This window comes from Martes martes, assembly GCF_963455335.1.
Source record: "Martes martes genome assembly, chromosome: 7".
In the NCBI taxonomy this organism is placed as follows: Eukaryota; Metazoa; Chordata; class Mammalia; order Carnivora; family Mustelidae; genus Martes; species Martes martes.
In genome coordinates, this window is record NC_137894.1 from 5,048,772 (window position 1) to 5,064,922 (window position 16,151).

At 44.8% G+C, this 16,151-nt stretch overlaps 1 protein-coding gene across 1 annotated transcript in view; it reads left to right on the top strand.

Moving 5' to 3' along the window:
- BLM (BLM RecQ like helicase) overlaps positions 1 to 16,151 on the top strand; it is an 89,731-nt gene extending 73,580 nt beyond the window's left edge. The window contains exons 18-22 of the mRNA XM_080808151.1: positions 6,397 to 6,596; positions 7,096 to 7,288; positions 10,085 to 10,207; positions 12,271 to 12,472; positions 15,531 to 16,151. Coding sequence (XP_080664277.1) covers positions 6,397 to 6,596; positions 7,096 to 7,288; positions 10,085 to 10,207; positions 12,271 to 12,472; positions 15,531 to 15,708 — 896 coding nt within the window. The 3' untranslated portion in view covers positions 15,709 to 16,151. The remainder of the gene's footprint in view (positions 1 to 6,396; positions 6,597 to 7,095; positions 7,289 to 10,084; positions 10,208 to 12,270; positions 12,473 to 15,530) is intronic.

Genomic DNA, 16,151 nt, shown 5'->3' on the forward strand with positions numbered 1-16,151 from the left:
CAGCGGGGAGCCAGCAGGCTCCCTCTCTCTCTCTCCCTCTCTCTCTGCCTGCCTCTCTGCCGGCTTGTGGTCTCTGTCAAACAGATAAATAAAATCTTTTAAAAAAAAAAAAAGAAAATTACCTGTTCAGTGACTTCCAGTTCCAGATGGCAGCTTGGGCAAAAGGATACCTTCTTCTTTGTTTGTTAGAGGCCCTATTTAAATAATAGGAAACAAAATGGGGATTCACTTCATTGGGGCATAGAGAACCAGAGAGAGACATCACCAGATTCAAGATATTTCAAATCTTTTAGGAAATAGATAGGAGCATGGTGACAAGTGGAATGAAATACAATAAGCCACCTGCAGAATGAATGTAGAGTGAGAATCGGGAGGGGGGAGTGGGGGGGTGGAGCTTGACCAGGCAGAACTCCATTATCAGGCCTCAGAGTGAGTCTGCAGGTCCAGGGACAGGGGATGGGAGTGAAGAAAGCAGGGGAGCCAGAAATAGGAGGAAAGAACTGCATCAAATGCCAGCCTGGAATTGATTCTAGAACAAAAAGGAACGCCGTGAGGAATAGAAGGGCAGCTGAGTTAGGGGCCAGAACCCCTAAGTAGCATTTGGGGACCACCTAGCCCACCCATTCACCCTAAAGCAAACCTGAATATTCCCATTCAGGGGAGGAATTTGAGGGGAAATAGATAGAAAATAACAGAGGAAGGGCACTTGGGTGGCTCAGTCAGTTAAGCATCTAACTCTTGGTTTCGGCTCAGGTCATGAATTCAGGGTCATGAGATCAAGCCCCGTGTCGGGCTCTGAGCTCAGTGGGGAGCCTGTGTGAGATTTTCTCTTCCTCAGCTCCTCCCCCACCGTGCACTCATACTTCTCTCTCTCCCAAATCAGTAAATAAAATCTTTTAAAAAAAATTTTTTTATGTAACAGAGGAAATCCACCTTAAAAGTTTAACCTGATCCCTGAAGGTTAAGTACAACTGGACAACCAAGAGAAACCAAGTAAGTATTTGACCCTGGGGATAAAGAAAATTTAGAAAGTAAGCAGTAGCTTTAGGAGGCATAGAGGAGAAACTCCTAATTTAGAATCTTCACCAAGACTTAAGTAACAATAGAATGTTATGGAAAAGAAAGAATGAGAAAGAACTGTTAAAACTTTTATTTATTCGTCTCTTTAATTTTTTATTTTTAAGTAATTTCTGCATCCAACATGGGGCTCAAACTCACAACCCTGAGATCAAGAGTCACAGGCTCCTCCGACTAAGCCAGTCAGGCGTTCCAAGAGCTGTTAAAAATTTTAAGTGATTGGAGCACCTCGGTGGCTCAGTCGGTTAACTCTCCTGCCTTCAGTTTAGGTCATGATCCCAGGGTCCTAGGTTTGAGCCCCACATCGGGCTCCTTGCTCAGCGGGGAGCCTGCTTCTCCCTCTCCCTCTGCCTCACTTCCTGGTTTGTGCTCTCTCTCTCTCAAATAAATAGAATCTTTAAAAAAAAAATTTTTTTTAATGATTGACAAAGTAAGTTTAGTGGAAATGTTGAAAGGTAATGTCAGAGTTTTCTAAGACCTGAGCAAAAGGATATATGGAAAACATAAGGAAAAATATAGGTTCTTAGGAGATGTGAAATCCGACAAAATTTTTGAATTAGAAAATAAAGGGATGGAGTTATCAAATCAGTGAGAAGAGAAAATTTCCCTGAGTGAAAGAGAAAAAGGCCTTCAGATTAAAACATCCACGGAATGCCAAAGGAGATGCTTTATGAGATTTGAGAATAACAAGAATAAAATGATGTTGGGGAGGAAAAACTTTTCCTCCATCCTGTTAGATTTAGTGGTTGGGGGCCTGTGAATTAAACTGACAAAAGTCAGATTTCATAAAAATGTGACTAAAAGGGCCAATTAAAAATGAGGCTTATATACCATCTTAATAATGGAAAGGGAGGGGGAGAAGAACACTTGCCGGGAAACAAATAGTTTTTTGGAAAGATAAGGGCCCTTAGGAGAATAGATGAGAGGGAGATAGGATAGTTTTGTTACAGTGTTTAGGAATGGTATGGAGACTTCTCATCTCCGGTGGTAAGTAAGAATCAGTCTTCTTCGGTTGCTCCCAGGGAGAGAATTTATGACAATTGAGGGTTGGTTTTTTTTTTTTTTTTTTTTTTGGTGGGGGAGGGGTCTCTGCTTTTTTATTGCAGATAAGAGGTTTCAGAAACTCAAATGCCTTCTGCTCAAAATAATTTTTATGCCACAGTGGCATATTCTGCACCCCTTCCGAGATAATCCTAAAAACTTTGGAAAAAAAGAAACCAAAGCCAAACCTGTGATTAATATCAGTGACTAGAGCCCAGAAGGCAAAGAAAGTGATACCATAAACAGAGGAGCTGACCCATGGGTCCAGGGAGAAGGAGGCCCGGATCCACGGGTATGCAGCAGGTCCAGTAAGCAGTCTGTGCAGGTTTTAACGAAGTCAAGAAAAATAGGTCCCAAGCAATGTGAGAAGGAATAAGAAATGAAAATTTTTTTATGACAGTAAAGAATGCAAATGTTAATTCTCGACAGAAGGAGAAAGGCATTTAGAAATTCCATGGGAAAGATTATACAAAGAGAGCCAAGGTCAAATGTAAAACAAGGGAAGTTGTTATACAATTTTGAGTAATTGATAAGCGTCGGAAAGCAATCCTGTTGTCTGGGTGCGGTAGACATGCTCTTGAGGTTTACACAGGAGTCAGGACCTTCTAAGTAGGGAAGGAAACGTGTCATAAACACTGCTGACAAACTGCAGCAGTTACAGGCAACGTATGGACTGAAATACGTTTAGGGAACAGGACAAGATGTGTTCATCTTAATGATGTAAAAATAAAGGTACAATAAAAGGGGGAGCACTCGGAAGCCTTGGGGTGCTAATTACCTCTTATGTAAAAGGTAGAGAGAGAGGAACCAGAAGTTCTGTCTAAAGTTACAAAATAGGGTCATCTGGGTGGAGCATCTACCTGTGGCTTGGGTCATGATCCCAGGGTCCTGGGATCGAGCCCTGTATCAAGCTCCTTGCTTGGAGGGGAGCCTACATCCCCCTCTCCCTCTGCTCACCACTTCCCCTGTTTGTGTTCTCTCTCTCTTTCTCTGTCAGATAAATAAAATCTTTTAAAAATAAGTAAAAATAAAGTTAAAAAATTATCAGTAGATTAACCCATATTATATAACTAGCCAAGTTTGGGGCGAGGTGAGGTGTAGGGAGTAGTGTCAATGAGAGGAAGCCTTATCTTTCATAGCGGGGGTGGGGGGCGTCATGGATAAATGGCAGGCGGTAGAGCTGGCTGGGGGAGTGACAGCAAGGGTTTGAGTTCCTTGTGGAGGTGGCCCCGGGAAGAGCTGAAAACAAAAGCTATTTAAAACAGGACTCTGGGGATGCCTGGGTGGCCCTGTTGGCTAAGTGTCTGCCTTTGGCTCAGGTCTTGATCCCAGGGTCCTGGGATCAAGTCCCTCATGTGGCTTCTTGCTCAGGGGGGGAGCCTGTTTCTCCCTCTGCCTACCACTCCCCTGCTTGTGCGCTCTCTCGCTCTCTCTCTTTCCTTCTGAGAAATAAAATCTTTTAAAAAACAAAACAAAACAGGACTCTGCCAGGGTGCCTGGCTGGCTCAGATGGTTAGGCACCCCTGTTTCCGTTCAGGTCCTGATCTCAGGGCCCTGAGAAGGGCTCCTGAGTCTGCTAGGGAGTCTTTCCTTCTTGCTTTCCATCCCCCTCTGCTCCTCCCCACGCTTTTGGCCTGTGCCTGCGCACCATGCTCACGTGCTCGCTCGCTCGCTCTCAAATAAATAAAATCTTAAAAAAAACCAAATTACTGCCTTTGGGCACCCAACTGGCTCAATAGGGAAGAGCACAACTCATATATTCATATATAGATAGATATAGATAGATATATATTTTTTTAAGGTTTTATTTTATTTGACAGAGAAGAGAGAGTACAAGTAGGGGAGCAGCAGGCAGAGCGAGAAGCAGGCTCCCCACAGAGGAGGGATCCCAGTGTGGGGCTTGGTCCCAGGACTCTGGGATCATGACCTAAGCCGAAATCGGACACTTAACCCGCTGAGCCACCCAGGCACCCCAGGAAGAGCACAACTCTTGATCTCAGGGTCATGAGTTCAAGCCCCACATTGGGGGTTGAGATTACTAAAAATTAAAATTAAAAAAAAAACATGATTGCTTTCCAGAAGAGTGGAGGATGGGGGAGGGAAGAAGGATGGGACAGAGGATTGTTGGTTTTCATCTTAAACCTTTCTGTACTATATTTTATTTTTCCCATGTACATGCATTACTTTAATTTAAAAAATAGATAAAGCAATTAATAGGTGCATTTATTTTTTAAAACATTAATAACCTAGACTGGTGTAGGAATTTGGTTTACTCAGTTCTTCAACTCTTCCTTCTGGATCTGCTCTTTCCTCCAGACAAAAGCAACTTGTAGTGTTGGTCTTCCCTTTCTGAATTTTTTTTTTTTTTTAAGATTTTATCAGAGAGAGAGAGCATGAGCATGAGCTGGGGAGGGGCAGAGGGAGAGGGAGAAGCAGGCTCCCAGCAAGGAGCCCAACTCCGGGCTCCATCCCAGGACCCGGGATCATAACCTGAGCCGAAGGCAGACACTTAACCAACTGAGCCACCAGGGCGTTTTGTTTTGTTTTGTTTTTAGAATTGTATTTATTTGAGAGAGACAGCATGAGCTGGGGGAGGGACAAAGAGAGAGGGAGAAGCAAACTCCCTGCTGAGCACAGAGCCTATGTGAGGCTGGATCCCAGGACTCCCCAGGACCCTGAGTTCATGACCTGAGATGAAGGCAGACACTTAACTGACTCAGCCACCCAGGTGCCCCCCCCCCCTTTCTGGATTCTTGCCTTTGAGTTTGGACCTCTTTCAGGGTCAGGAGGAACAAGGGGTTGCAGATAAAATAATGTATTATAAGAGTGATGCGTGATCACTCCACATTGCAATATGTAGAAAATAAAAGTAACTCTGGAAAAAAGCGCTAATATTTTAATGTGTATTTATTCACAATCACATATTTATCGTACTGTACATATAATTTATATCATTTCTACATAACAAGATACAAGCATTATTTAACTTTTTTATTCTAGCTTTTAGTAATTTATATTTTATCATATTGATGAGCTGTATTTAAGTAGTCTTATTTAAGGACATGTTTTTCTGTTATACATGATGATATGATAAATAGCCTTTTAAATACACCTTAAGGCACCTGTGATTGCTCGTTTCATGTAGATTCCCAGGAAGATTACTGCATCAAACATTGTTCTGGCATACCTAGTTCCTCACTAGCTCTTTCATGTTAAGAAGATTGTGTTTAGCTTTTTTTTTTTTTTTTTTTTTTTTTTTTGAACATTTATTTATTTATTTATTTATTTAAGTGATCTCTACAACCAGTTTGGGGCTCAAACTCACAAGCAGCTCCCCCCCACACACACACTTTTTTTTTCGTTTATTTATTTTTCCAGCTTTCTTAGTTACTACCAGCTCTAGGGCTGGTCCTGTGATGTGACGTTTCAGGGATTCAAACCACTTGAAGGAAGGAAACCTTGAATCATGGGGCACAGATGACCAGAAGCCATCTGACATTTACAATAATGTAATTATTTGGAACTCTTAAAATAGAACTAAAGCTTTACAGAGTAACTGTTAATTCCGATTATAATCAGCATCATGAGGCTTCTTAAGTAGATTGCTGTAATAAAGTTATGTTTACAATGAAGACATTAATAATTACAGCAGATTGGATAGGAGACCAGATATCCAGGCCAGTGTGGTGCTCTCAGCCCAGTAGGAAGAGGAGGGAAGGAGGCAGTCTCCTGGAGTGATGTGTTTTTGTCTTATACTCTATCAAGGCTTCCTCCGTGAGGGTCACAGAAAGTATGGGCTTAAATAATCGGACTGCACACGAGTGGTACTTTCAGTACAGGACCAGAGATAGCATTTGTGAAAATGTCCAAATTTTTTTGTAAGGAGATCAGTAATGCACCGTTATCCTAATGTAGCACAGAGATACGAAGTGCCTTGAGTTTATGTAACCCTCTTTTTGATTTCTTTGCTCTAATGTAATTTTAGAAGTTGTAAGTGCAACATCCTAAAATGATAAGCTTTATTTTGCTGCTGTTTTTGTTCAATGTGTGTTATAAAAAGATGAGGAAAAGTATATATAACTGTAGAAATTTTAGAGTTCTACTCAGATATTCTCACTTTATGGAAATGGGTATGTTTGTGCCATGGGTTTTCCTATGGCACAGATTATCCACTCCATTTATCCAGACCTGTCCATAAATGACTTCTTCAGCCTCTCCTACTGGAGGCTTCTGACATACCTACATTTACTAATCTAACTCCTTGGGCCTTCTTACCAGGGAGTAAGAGTGCAAAAATTCAGTCGGGGATATTTGGAAAGGGATCTACTTATTCACGACACAATGCTGAAAGACTTTTTAAAAAATTGATACTTGACAAGATTTTGGATGAAGACTTATATATCAATGCCAATGACCAACCAATTGCCTATGTGATGCCAGGAAATAAAGCCCAAACTGTCCTAAATGGGCATTTAAAGGTAGGACACTTTAAATGTTTATTTTATTTAATTATCTTACAGTGAGTGGCCAGAAATATATTACTGCAAATTAGAGGGTCTTCTCCAAAGCTTATGGATACTGAATTTATATATACTGTCCTACATGAATGTACTCTGTTCCTCTTAATTTGGAAAGAGCTTAAAATCGAACCCAAGTAATATAGTACCTGTCAGAGCGAATTCCATCGGGTCGTCCGATCTCTGAATCATCATACGTTCATTAGGTAAACATTTATCAAGAAGCTGTTCTGTGCCAGGCACTGGAGATGGAAAGATGAGGAATCCACAGCCCCTGTTCCTGAAGAGTTTGCTATAGCTGCTTGGCATAACAGAAATACCAAAAAAAAAAAAAAAAAAAGAAAGAAAAGAAAAGAAACCAAAAAAACCCATGCAAATGCAAGTAAGAATTAAATGAAGCTTATATTTGGATACAAGTGCACGTGTACCCACTCCTGTGATCACTTTCTCTCTCACAAAGGTAGACTTTATGGAAACAGAAAATTCCACCAGTGTGAAAAAACAGAAAGCTTTAGAGGCAAAGATATCTCAAAGGGAAGAGGTGGTGAAGAAGTGTCTTGGAGAACTGACAGAAGTCTGCAAATCTCTGGGAAAAGTTTTTGGTGTCCACTACTTTAATATCTTTAATACTGTCACTCTCAAGAAGCTTGCAGGTACGTATGGTCTTCTGTCACGTGGCATGAATTAATAAGCCAAAAGTTAATCTGGCTAAGGAACTTTTTAAGAGCATTGATCTTGCTCAGTTTATTTTCATAATTTTTATTTAATCTCTAAATTGAAAGCTCAAAGAAGCAACTTAAACTTGAGATGAAATATGGTCTTTAAGATACATACAGTGGGGTATCTGGGTGGCTCAGTGAGTTAAGCTGCTGCCTTCCACTCAGGTCACCATCCCAGGATCCTGGGATCAAGTCCTGCATCAGGCTCCCTGGTCAGTGGGGAGCCTGCTTCTCCCTTTGCCTCTGCCTGCTGCTCCCCCACTTGTGCTGTCTCTCTTTGACAAGTAAATAAAATCTTTAAACGATAATAATAATAAGATATATACAGTACTGTGTTATTTGGACACACAGTATAATTTTAATTTTATACTTCTCCCTCTAATGCTGGATGTTAGGATGTGGATGATTGTAATCTCTAATACCTGCTGTCACTCATTGATTTTGTCTTCATTATCTGCCTGCTTTATGATGTTTAGCTATGTTAAGTACAAATGTCTTTGCAATGAGGAGCTACATTCCTTGTGAAAAGACATTATGTTTCATGCTCCTTTGAACCCAGATCTGGCACACTGCTTATCTTGAGTTCAGCTGACCTGAGTTATTTCCATAGCTTTTTGTTACGACCATAGTCATTTCCATAGCTTCTGACAGCTCCACCCAGAATCCTAATAAGAAAGCCCCTGGGAAGTAAAATAAGTCCCTCACATAGTTGACTGATTAATGTACACATTGCCTTCTGCATTCTTCCGTCATAAAATCTCAATGATCCACACCTCCTCTCTCTTCTGTTCCCATTCCTACCACCCTGGGTCATCACAGCGTCTCATCAGCTCTGAGATGCTGTCTGTTTTCAGAGACTGCTATTTTGTGGATTATTAAGAAAGAAAAAATTGTGCTAATTAAACAGTGACACAGTGCTTTTACGGAAGGAATTGTTTCTGATTTACTTAAATATAGATTTCTTATTGTATATAACTCTGTGCATATATAAAAATTGCATAAAATCAAATCAAGTTGATTTAGGTACTTAGAGAAATTCATATCCAAAGCCTGACTCTTGGGAACCATTTGTGGCCTTGGCTGTACATGTCTTTCCCTTGTGTCTTTGAGAGGGCTAGTGACACAGCCTTTATAGCGCACTCCACTCTCCTCCCCAGCAATTTAACCAAATCCGCCAGTCAGCTGCTCTGATATGATGGTGGCGTTTCTCCAAGGGTGCCAGAAAGCATCCGAGGGAGGCCCCACAGCTCTCAGGGACGCAGGTGTCCTGCTGCCCCATCGGCTGCCGGCATCCTTTTCAGGTCCTGTTAAGTACTTGGTTGTGGCTGATGGAATCATGGCCTTTTCCTCAAAGGCAGATATCTGCTTTATTCGTGCCAAATCCCTTCCCCATGACCCTGAGCTTTTCTGCATCACAGCCACTTCTCCAGTGTCCTCACAGTCTCATCTTCTGGCCAACATTGCGTGGGGTCCCCCAGGACACTGCTGAGGCCCCCACAGCACGGCCAGCTGGGACGAGACCTCACGCACACGGGTGGCGGCAGCCGTTTGGCCAGCGGCCCTTGTCGGACACATCTGGACCTTGGGAATGGCACAGCGTGGAGCAGTGCGTGTCTTAGAATCAAGGAAATATAGCATTTTGTTCCTAGGCTATTAGTGAGTTCTCTACCTGGTCTCTAACTCCGGATAGGAACAGGAGACACATTTAATCTTCCACAAAGTCCGCTGAAACGCCACCAGTTTCTCGAAGAGGGACAGATTTCTGCTTGCCTGCCCAACTTCGTCTTCCATTAACCCTCCATAAACCTACTGGTCTGTCCCACAGGTCTCTTCTTTTTCCTCTAAACACAGAAATTATGTGAAAATTACAGATTTGAGATCTGCCCTTTATTTGCTCAAAGAGTAGGAATTGTCACTTCCTCACTCCCCAGAGCCAGTGCCTCGACAAATCCGCCAGACCCAGCCTCTGAAACATGGATCTCTCTCTCCCGTCCACGTGCCCTGCCCGACTGTAGTTCCCGCATCCTGGCCTGCTCCCGCAGGGGCTCCTGCCCGGTCACAGTTTCCTCTCTCCCTGACAGGTCATTTTCCATGCGGCAGCCAGAGCGATCTTTAAAACGACAGGCTTGTCTAGCTGCGAGACTGATGGGCCATCTGTATGCAGAGGACTCTTAATGGCCCACTTGTTCACGTCCGAGTCCTTGCTTCACCCCACATGGCAGAGAGACTGGAGGAAGCACGGGTTTGGGTTGGGGGTGGAGTTCGAATTCAGTTATGGGCTTCTGGAAGAGGAGATCCGTGTCTGGAGTGCCGGGGAGCAGTCGGAGCTGGAAAGACAAATGTGGGCGTTCTCCAAAACCAGGGAGCATCAGTGTGGCAGCTAGACAAGTCTTTGTTGTGAGAACAGCAGGCGGGAGCAAAGTCTGGTTAAACTCTGAGACACGTAGTGCAGGTACCCGCCTCCAGTCCCCCCCACACACCCTTCTCTCTGCCCCTCTCTGCCCTGACTTAGTGCCTCTGCTGTTGGAATTGCACGATGGGCTCCCGTCCTCAGGGCCTGTCGGCTGCGTCTGTTGGCACCAACTGCCGGTTAGAAAATTGGCCCGTGTGCCTGGTGCCCTGCAGTTAGTTGGCGCTTCACAGGCATGTGCTGAATGAGTGAATGAGCGTGAATTCAGTGGGTTTTCTATGAGTGGTAATTTAAATTCCTAATTTTATGCCCATGCACAGAATCTTTATCTTCTGATCCTGAGGTTTTGCTTCAGATTGATGGTGTTACTGAAGATAAACTGGAAAAATACGGTGCCGAAGTGATTTCAGTATTACAGAAGTACTCTGAGTGGACATTGCCAGGTACGGTATACAGCTAACTGTGTTTTCTGGAAGCCTGTTTGAATGTTAAGCAATGCGTCCCACCGGATTAGACTTTTGTGGTTTCTGGATTGTGTTAACACTTCTTCCACCTTGTCACACTGACATTCAAGTGCAGAGCAGCCCCTGTGCTGTGCCAGGCAACTCTTGGAGGACACTGGCGCTTAGCCCTGCCCCCCAGGAAGGCCAGTGACTCGACCTGCTAGTAGGACCCAGAGGAGGACCTTTGGGCCCGTGAGCTCCAGTTCTGTTAAGGCAAGTGCCCAGGGAATCCCGTCTGGACTCTGCTAGCCTTGGCAGGCCGCAAGTAACTTCTTTGTGCTTGGTTTCCTTATCTGTGGGAGGGACATGTTATCTGACAAGCGTGTCTAAAGATAAAATTTAAGAGTGGAGTTTAAATGTTTTGGGAAAATGAATGTGCAGTTGGAATGCTAGATAATCATCGTTATCAGAGAGAATCTGCCCAACTGAGCACATCACTAGCAGACAGTCCCACCGGTTACAGTGGGCCGGTCATGGAGCCCCTCACCGTGAGCCCCTCACTGAGCTCCAGACAGCATGAACCACGAGAAGCTCAAGACGGAGCTTTTGTAGGAGATGCGAGGTCCCATGCCCTCCTCCCGCATATTGCCCTGCAGTAGGACACAACAGACGGGCCAAGTTCAATGATTCTTCTGTTTGTGTAATAGACGGCAGGGGTTTCTTCCCAAGGCTGATGGGAAAGATAAGCAGAATGAGGAATGAGTGCGCATTTCTTTCAAGTTCTGTCCCTCCTCCTCCATTTTTTACCCATTAACAAAATGCTGAAAAGCGAGGTTTTTATAAATTCCTCTGTGTGGTAATTATTCCATTAAGAGCCTTGCTTTGAATATTGGTAGGAACTTAACATTTGTTTAGTGTAGTAACTTGTTTGGGAGGGGATTTTTGCCCACATAAGACGGGCTGCTCTGTGGAAACAGCCCACAGTGTGGTGATGATCGCACCCACTTACTGAGGGACAGACACCGTGCCAAGAGCTTTGCCTGTTTTGTATCATTCCGTCCTCACAACACCCCATTTCACAGCCTTTTTATTGCCAAGTCCCACAGCTAGGATGACGGGATGACAGCTCCCCGTGTGAACCAGTGTTGGACGGACTCTGGAGTCCCACAGCTTAGACCCCTTCCCGCCAGGCAGGCGGGTACCCCAAGGGGGAGCCGGACCAGCCGGGAAATACCTTCCTCCGGAAAATGGAGCTGGGATCCCCGTGACCCAGGGGAAGAGTTCCTGCTTTTTGGGTGCCTTAGGGTGCCAGTACCTCATGGAAATTACCACCTCCTTTGCAAACTAGTGCTTTTGTACCAACCCATTTCCTGCAGAGTATGTGATACGTTCCCAATCATAACATAAAGAAGCATTTTTTTGTCTTTGAAGAGTATAATAGGGCCTAGGGTTTTCTGGCACACGTTTACTGCATAACTGTTGTTCAAGATGAGGTACAGAGCATAGTCTGTTAAGTTTCTCTTATATTGGGCTCTTTTTTTTTTTTCAGGATGTGTTAAATTATAAATAAAATTGTCTTTTATATACCTTTATACTTTTCAAAGAGCTTCACAGGATTAACTCCCAAACGATAATAGGGACACAACAGAGTATGAGCCACACCTGATGTCCTTAGTTAAGTTAGACTTTTACAAATTTCTGGGGTGCCTGGCTGACTCAGGCGGTGGAACATGTGACTCTTGGTCTCAGGGCTCTGAATTCAAGCCCCACATTGGGCATAGAGCTTACTTAAAAAAAAAGAGAGATTATCACAGGTTTCTTTAATAAATTCTGATCGCCTTACTTTAAAAGTAAATTTCCATTGAGGACTCTGGCAGAGTCCCCTGACATCAAAGAAATCTTCCATTCTTGTGGAATTACTGAACCCAGGTGGCAGGAGGCCCCCAGGAAAGCAGCTGGGAATCAGCCCAGCTGCACCCCTGGTGGTGGTCCTCCCTATGGACCGTCGTGGCGCCTGGGCCAGCGCAGCATCAGGGACAAACATCTGCACTGTCCACTTGTAGCTGATGACGGTTCCCCGAGGAGAAGCCCGGGCAGCAGCAGGGGCACCAGAAAAAACGGCCCCGAGGAGTTTGATGAAGAAACACCCATATCTTCTCACTACTTTACGAATAAAACCAGAAATGAAAGAAAGAGGAAGAGGATGTCAGCCTCCCAGAGGCCTAAGAGGAGGAAAACTGGCTTTGGTGGCTCCAAGACCAAAGGGTAGGTCTTGCCCCATGGGCCACAGGGCGGTGGGTACATCAGGGAGGAGAGTACAAAAGCCCCATGGCTCCGGTGCGCTCTGAAGCATTATTAAAATAAGCCATTGTTAAATGTTGCCTCTCTAGTTAATGGAGTGATGACTAAGACTGAATCCAAAACAGAAACATTTGTTTCAGATGTTTAAAATCTCTACTCCTAAGTTGATTATCACTCAAGTTTTCTACTTTGCAAAAATGTCTCCAGTTTTGACATTACCTTTGAAAAAAAGAGGTGTTTTCTTTATAATCGCTCTTCTTAAGGTTCTTTTCCACCTAAAATGTTATGAATTCTGTACTAACTGAGTAAACAAAGGGTTTTGTTTCCCCATTGCTTTTATGATCCCATTGTACTGCTACACTCTGCTTTCTCTGCTGCGGCATCTGCAGCCCCGCACGCTCCCTGCCAAAAGCTCCCTGCCCTGCGGTGAGACCTGGGAGAACTGACCTCCCAACCTATGCAGGGTAGCTGCAAAGACCAAACCAACGGGTCAGTTAAGCCAGGCCTCCAGGGGCTGCGTGAATGGCTCCCACCTCCCATCTCCCACCTTTGCCTGGCCCCGGGGCTGGGATGCGGTGGCTTTGGGGTGCTCCCTGCACGCTGGCGCTGGCGGGGCACGAGGCCCTGTCAGGTCCTGGCCGATGATCCATGCAGTACTTCTTTTGTCTTCATAATTGCACTGCCCATGCCCTGTAGGTGAGCAAGGTCTGGCAGGATCGGGACCACCCCGTCAGCCTCGAGAATGTGGCCCCCCAAGTAACCACATAATGTAACGGAAATGCTTACAGGAGAAAGGAAGCAAGTCCTCAGCAAACTTTTGCAAGCTATTGTGTTTTTCTTTCGCAGTTTTTCTACCTCTTTTCCTTCTGGGCAATAAAAAAACAAAAATCGAGTGGGGGAAGAGAAGGGAAGGCAAATGTTACCAAATTGTCATTTTCTTGTTAAGTCCATAAACAAACATCTTGTATGTGCTAATCCTTCTGCCAGGGTACAGAAATTAAAGGCATTAGTAAATGCTAGTTTCATTTTGTGGTTTTTAGTGCGCAAGTGACCAGCAGATGTTCTTCAGTGGGGACATTTTCTCATTTTCCTCATTTATTCCTCTCTTTTGGGAAATACTCACTTGCTCAGGAGCTCACAGAGTAGAAGGAGGATTTAAAAGGCGTCTGGTCCAGCGCCCTGGGGTTTATGATGAGGAAGCTGAGGCCTGGCCTAGGGAAGGCTTGTGTGACACTTTTCCCAGCCGGGTCTCAATATCCCAGGTAGGACCAGCCTCTGGCTCACCCACGCCTACCCAGAGCCGTTTCATTTCTGCACATTGTCCGCAGAGCTCCCTCGCACACAGTTCTGATCCTCCCATTCTTACTTGTTCGAGCAGAACCCACCATATTTCAGTGTTCATTGCCCTTGGCTCCCTTTGCAGTTTTTCCAACTTCTGTTTTTAAGAGTGAAGCACTTCGCCCTGTGGGTTAGAACCTAATCTAGGAAGAAGTAGTAAAACTCACACTTCTCCAAAAGCCAGTACCAATTTGAATGCTGTTTGTTAATTAGCCTGTGTGTTTACAATGGGATTCTTTCCTAATCCCTTCTGACCAAAACCAGGGAGTTTTGTAACCTTTTCTTTTTTTTTTTTTTTTTTTTTTTTTGACCCCTTGTAGCAGCCTCTTCTTCCCCTGCTTCATCCCGGTTGGTGCCGCTGAACCACGGGCATGGTTTCCCACAGCTCCCAGGCTGCTCACCTGGCTGAGAGTGTGCTCAGCCCCAGAATTCCGTGGCCGAGTGCCAGAAACCTTAACTCCCCAACCCTCCCTCTGAGCTTTACATCTTCCCAGTAACACACAATGAACCTGTTGTGTTCTGGGTCCTGGATGGCCTGGCTGCGGCAGGGACCGCTGCTGGCAGATTCATTCGGTAAATCAACGCAAACAGCGGGTTTTCGCTCAGGGCTTCACTTCTCAGCAGGAAATCAGCGCAGGGAAATTGAAGGCTGCTTCTCTGCCGGGTATTGCCCTCAAGCAGGAGTTTAAAAATGTTGAAAAAGCGCTCTTCCCCAGGGGCCAGCAGAATGCCTTTAACCAGACGGTGGCCCTGAGACCCTGGCCTCCCCATTCAGAAATGGGGAAGATCACTTGCAGGCCCTGACATTATGGGATTACCTCTGGGCACCGACTTGGCTGGTTACAAACCATGGGGAGTAACCCGTGCAGTCTGGAAAGGTTTCTCCTCTTATCCTTGTAAGATGCTGGCCCTATGGCTCTTCTCTTGCGTTTCCTTAGCGGGGAGAAAAGAGCTGGTATCTTCAGGTCAGTAAGGGAAGTGAGGTGCTGGCAGGACTTTGTCACAGGCTGTGGCTGGGCTTCTTAGCTGGTTTTAAAGGCAGCAAGTGGGAGAGGAGAGTGGGCCAGAGAGCGAGCTGCTGGCCGCATGGCCCGACAACACGCACCAGATCCGAGTGCCTCCCCGGGGAGCTACGTGGGCCAACTTCCCTGCGCTAGGGGGGCTGGCTGCGAGGCTCCCCCCTCCCCCGTGCTCTGCCGCTGCTCCCCACTCATCCACCAAGCTACCTTTCTCTTAGCTGCGCCAGCACTGTAATTCCACAGTGTCTGTTGTCCGAGCATCTGGAACCTTAAATCAAGGTATTCTCACCTCCTCACTTGGTCAGAATAGATTGAGGATTGTGGATCTGGGCTCTGTTGTCCAGAGGGAGGTGTCTCATCATTAGCTGTGAGCAGTGGGGGTGGAGAGCAGGCACAGGGGGTCCGTCTCAAGCCTCCAAATTAAGAAACAGCCCTTGCCATTTTAAGGAGACAAATTGAGAACAAAATTGTGCGAAGGGCACCAGTCCTTTATTCCTTGAACCATAAAGGAAAGTTACGGGGCATTTGTAGGCAGGAAGTGCACAGAGACGTGGAAGAGCGAGGAAAATCACAGACTGATGATAGAACTCTGTGCGGGTTGAGAGCAAGAAGACTGTTCACTTCTGATTTTATTTAACCTTTTGATTTTCTTTGTCACCTTTTAGGGGGTCCACCGCATGCAGAAGGACATCTTCTAAAATTAGATCCTCCAACGTATTTGAACCCCATTCATCTGTGCCTGGTTCTCAAGCAGCATCAGGAGCCCCTAGAAGATTGGGGATTATGGCTCCACCAAAGCCTATAAATAGACCTTTTCTTAAGCCTTCGTATGCATTCTCATAACAACCAGATCTCAATGTACATAGATCTTATTTCTTGTTTGTCAGCATCTCACCATCTGTGACCATAAAGCTGTTAGTTTTGTTAGACCATTTATAATTTTTACCCGTAACTATTAATATTTAAATAAATGCTTAGGGTGACAGTTCTTATTTTTAAAATAAACGTTTTCTTTTGAATAAGCATGATTTGCTGCCGCTGCAAGCCTTGTGGCTGTCGTTTCTCAGAACGTCTGAAGCAGCAGCTGAATCATCTCAGTGAGAGAAATTCTAAGCACGACATGAAACACAGAAGCCGCAGGAAGAGACACGCATGGGACATGGTGAAACTGTAAAACTCTGCAGAAGGTGACATAAACAAAATTAAAAGACAAATGACAGAGAAAACAGAAAAATATCTGACGAAGAATTAATATCCATAATACAGAGTACCTGTATCAATCATTT